Source organism: Acomys minous, assembly GCF_964271855.1.
Source record: "Acomys minous genome assembly, chromosome: 2".
In the NCBI taxonomy this organism is placed as follows: Eukaryota; Metazoa; Chordata; class Mammalia; order Rodentia; family Muridae; genus Acomys; species Acomys minous.
The window spans coordinates 82,558,703-82,563,344 of NC_140484.1; the positions used below are offsets into that span (position 1 = coordinate 82,558,703).

The following is a 4,642-nucleotide window of genomic DNA, read 5'->3' on the forward strand; positions in this document are numbered from 1 at the left end:
GACATCCTATTGAGACGTTAGGTGTGAGAATCCTGGGAGAATGAGGAAATAGAAGGATCCAGAGGGTCCTGGAAACCTACAGGTGGGCCTGGGCCCTGGGGTCCTCCTCAAGCTATGGCACGAGCCAAGGAAAATAAAGGCAGTAAACTTCAAACCCCTACCCAGACTAGCCAATGGACAGGATATTCTCCACCGTTAAGTGGAGAAGGAAATCTGACTTTCACACAAACTCTGGTGCCCCATATTTGACCATGTCCCTTGGATGGGGAGGCCTGGTGGCACTCAGAGGAAGGATAATAGGTCACCAAGAAGAGACTCGATACCCTATGAGCATATACAGGGGGAAGAGGTCCCCCTCAGTCACAGACATAGGGGAGGGGAGTAGGGGGGGAAGCGGGAGGGAGGGAGAAATGGGAGGATACAAGGGATGGGCTAACAACTGAGATGTAATATGAATAAATTAATAATAATAAATTAAAAAAAGAAAAAATCTTAAAAAAAAGAAAAGTGGATAAAGAAACTGTGCTACATTTACACTATGGAATACTACTCAGCTATTAAAAACAAGGAATTCCAGAAATTTGTGGACAAATGGATTCAACTAGAAATGATTGTAATGAGTGAGTTAACCCAGAAGCAGAAAGAGGCAAATGGTATATACTCACTTATATCTAGACACTAGCCCAAGTGGCATCTCCCATGAAAGTCTTCACTTACCAGGAAATTTGGACAGAGAGGATTACTTCCTATTGGGACTCTATGTGAGAGAAGCAAGGGAGAACAGGGAAACAGAAGGATCCAAAGGGTCCTAGAAACCTACAAGAAGAACATTATGAGAGGTGGATCTGGGCCCAGGGGCTTGATCAAACTATGGTACCAGCCAAGGACAATACGTGCAGTAAACATCGAACCGGATTTAGCCAATGGACAGGACATTCTCCACAGTCGAAAAGGAGAGTGGAGACTGACTTTCACACAAACTCCGATGCCCCATATTTGACCTGGATGGGGAGGCGTGGCAGCACTCAGAGGAAGAATCGCAGGCTACTTAGAAGAGACTTGTTACCCTATGAGCATATACAGAGGGAGAAGGTCCCCCTCAGTCACAATAATGTGGGAGGGGAGTAAGGGGAAAATGGGAGGGAGGGAGGAATAGGAGGATACAAGAGATGGGATAACAATTGATATGTAATATGAATAAATTAATAAAATATATGAAAAAGAAAATTGAAAGCTGGTGAATATGTAATTGATTAAGGGGCCATGTTTCAGCCCCAGTAAGCAGCAGATATAGAACTCTCAACTCCTTCTCTATTATCATGTTTGCATGCATGCCACCATGCTTCTCACCATCACAATAATGGAGGAAACCTCTGAATTGCAAGTCAGACCCAATTACATGTTTTCCTAACATGTACACAAATAAAACCCTAACTAAGAAAAAAAGATGATATCTTGAGACCCCCAGGAAACATAGTGGATAACAACTTTCCTGAACTCTGTAATATTCCCTTAAGAAATAACAAGGATTTGTAATTCTTCCTTGTTAATGGTCACCAAGGGAGAAAAGGTCTTGTCTAAGTACTTGTCTGTTCAAAATTGCATGCCCATTGCTACTGCAGGTGAAATAATAATTGCAGGTCTGAGGGGAGGTGAGGTCACAGAACCGCAGATCCATATCTTAGGTCCTGGTACTTCCATGTATCTGACCTCCTGATCATCGTGGCCATGGCGCTGAAATCAGCATGCTGGGAAGAGTAAGGGTGCAAATAATGTTACAAATTGCAACCTGGGAGTAGAGAAGAAAAGGTAAAATGTGTGAGTCTTGGTAATTTATTATAGGACATTATTATTATGATAGATCATTAGTCTGAATGAGAAAGAAAGGCAAAGCCACATAGGATGCAGAGTCTCCTCAGGAATGGGATCAGGAAGAAATGAATCCTGGAGTGCTAGAACCACTGCATTCCAATTCTAACTTACCTTAACTTATTGCTCATTATTAGTGCCTGCTGTGCCCTTTCCTACTGTAAAAGAAGTTTGATTGTATTGAGATCATAAAATGTCACTCTTTAAAAAAAGAAAGAAACAATTCTTTTTATGAGAAGAGCTCACTAGGCAATTTGATAGTGCTCTCTGTGATTGGTAACACTGCGTAGATTGGTGGGAAGTTTATAAGTCTGTGTGTTTTAGTTTTGTTTGTGATCTACACACAATAGTGACTGTGGTTAATAAGATGCATGGTACTAAACTGTGTATGGAGGTTGCATTCACAGTCTGCTTCACTCAGGATATCATTGTGACATTGAATATGTACCTATTTTATATTAAATATTTGTAAATAACCTCCATAAAGGAAAAAGGGTAAAGAGTAAATTTTCATGATCTTAAGTTGGAAAAAAATACTGACCTGTGATTCTTTCTTATAACCCTAATTAAAGTTCAGCACTTCCAGTCATACACCAATTATCACTACATGATTTTAATGAGTAGTGATATTCTTCCTTTAAGTAATGAAATCCTACCTGAAATTCCATGGAAGTGAAGGTCTCTTTAGCCCAAAGTTTTTTTTCTCTACCCCAGAGTGAGAATAAAATTAATGTAAACTGCATCCATACCATTTGAAAAATATCCAATGCTAAGTAAAATACAAGTATCTTTTTTCCTTTGAAGTGACAATGGACACTGAAGTGAAAATTGTCATGAATTTTACTGTTTTATGCCTTCAGTTATTAGGATTACATATGGTTTTTGCATGTATTAAAATATCTAATCATTTGAAGTATTTTATTATGCTGAGGTAGATCATTTAAAAAGTGAAAGTAGATCATTTAAAAAGTAAAAGTCTGACTACATAAAGGGTCTCTATAGGATATCATGGCTCCTCTCCTAAACTTATCTATCTAAGCTTATCTCCTAAACTTATCATATCTAAAATATTCTTAATGTTAATGCTTATTTACAGAGTAACAACAGTTCCAACTGCATTGACATGCTGGATATATAGCTTATATTTTATTAACTTCAACACTTATATCATTATTTACAAATTTACTTCATACAAGTCTCAATATATCTTAAATTGACACTAATCTTCACCATCGTATGATATTTTACATTGTTTAATGTTTATTTCCCAAAATTGAGTGCAAACCAGATTATTAATCAGTTATTGTAATCACTCATCACTATGTTTCTAGGCCACAGTAGGTATCCTGTGTTTGTGCTGTCAGAGAAGAAATGTTGCCTCTTTCTACATTCCCCAAAGTGTGAAGCCACAATATTTGAGCACTTTGTGCCACATTCAGTTATCTTCATGTGAGTAATTTATGCCATGATACTGGCTGTCCTGTAATTGGAATATTTCTGGTGAACATATTCTGGATGGAGAATCTTGTATGTTCTGTGCAAGAGTACGGGAAGCATCAGCCTCATCTTCCCACTCAGGATCCTCAGTCTGAGATCAGGTACTGAAAGGATGGCCACCAGTGAGCTAGCTGTAGGAGTGATCTTCTTGTCTCAGACTGTGGTTGGCCTTCTGGGGAATTTTTTTGTTCTCTACCACTATCTGTTTCTTTACTTCATAGGATACAGGTTAAGGTCTACAGACTGGATTCTAATGCACTTGACTGTAGCCAACATCTTAACTCTACTGTGTAAAGGAGTGCCACAAAGTGTTGCAGCCTTTGGTACAAAAGACTTCCTCAATGATATTGGATGCAAACTGGTTTTCTCCTTTCACAGAGTTGGCAGGAGTGTGGGTGTTGGCAGCACTGCCTTCCTCAGTGTCTTCCAGGCTATCACCATTGGGCTCAGGAATTCCAGATGTTCAGACCTTAAATTCAAAACACAAAAATACATTTGTTATTCTGTGTATCTGAGCTGGTTCCTTTACTTTCTTATAAGCAGTGTAAATATTATTCACATGAGGGCAAAATACAGCAATGAAAGCACGACAAACCTAAAATCTTTTCTATACTGCTATTGGGACTGTCATGACAAAACCAGAGACATGTTGTATGCAGCATTGCTGTCAACTCCGGACATTATTTTTCTAGGACTCATGGTGTGGGCCAGCAGCTATATGGTTCTTATCCTGTATAGGCACAAACAGAAGATGCAGCAAATGCCCAGGAACAAGGTGACCTCAAAATCTTCCCCTGAGTCCAGAGCCACCAAAACCATCCTTCTTCTGGTTAGTACCTTTGTTTCTTTTTACACTCTCTCATCCCTCTGTCAATTATTTGGTACTTTATTGTACAAACCCAGCTGGTCTTTGGTGAATGTGACTGCAATGGCCTCTCTATTCTTCCCTACTTTTTGTCCCTTTCTGCTTATGAGTCATGACTCTCGAGTGTCCAGCTTTTGTTTATCTTCAAAAAGGAATTGACATTTCCCTGCAATTTTCTACTGAGGAGCTTAATTGAAAGCCTATTCACATTTCATACTTGGTTATTGAGTCATTTTGAAAGAATTGTAGACATAATTATAACATCATGCCATGTGAGTGTGGACACTTTTGCAAATAAACCTGTATATCACTGTGAATGCAATGTGTTCACATACACAAATGTTTATGCACATTTATAATCATGTGTTCTTTTTGCACAAGAATATCAGACTACATATATATCAATTATAT

At 38.8% G+C, this 4,642-nt stretch overlaps 1 protein-coding gene across 1 annotated transcript; it reads left to right on the forward strand.

The window, feature by feature from the left end:
- Positions 1-3,004: 3,004 nt before the first annotated feature.
- Positions 3,005-4,390, forward strand: LOC311592028 (vomeronasal type-1 receptor 4-like; the record flags this gene model as incomplete). The annotated part of the gene is made up of 1 exon (XM_084771961.1): positions 3,005-4,390. The coding sequence occupies exon 1, from the start codon at positions 3,479-3,481 to the stop codon at positions 4,388-4,390; it is 912 nt and encodes a 303-aa protein (XP_084628087.1). The 5' UTR covers positions 3,005-3,478.
- Between the last annotated feature and the right edge of the window lie 252 nt (positions 4,391-4,642).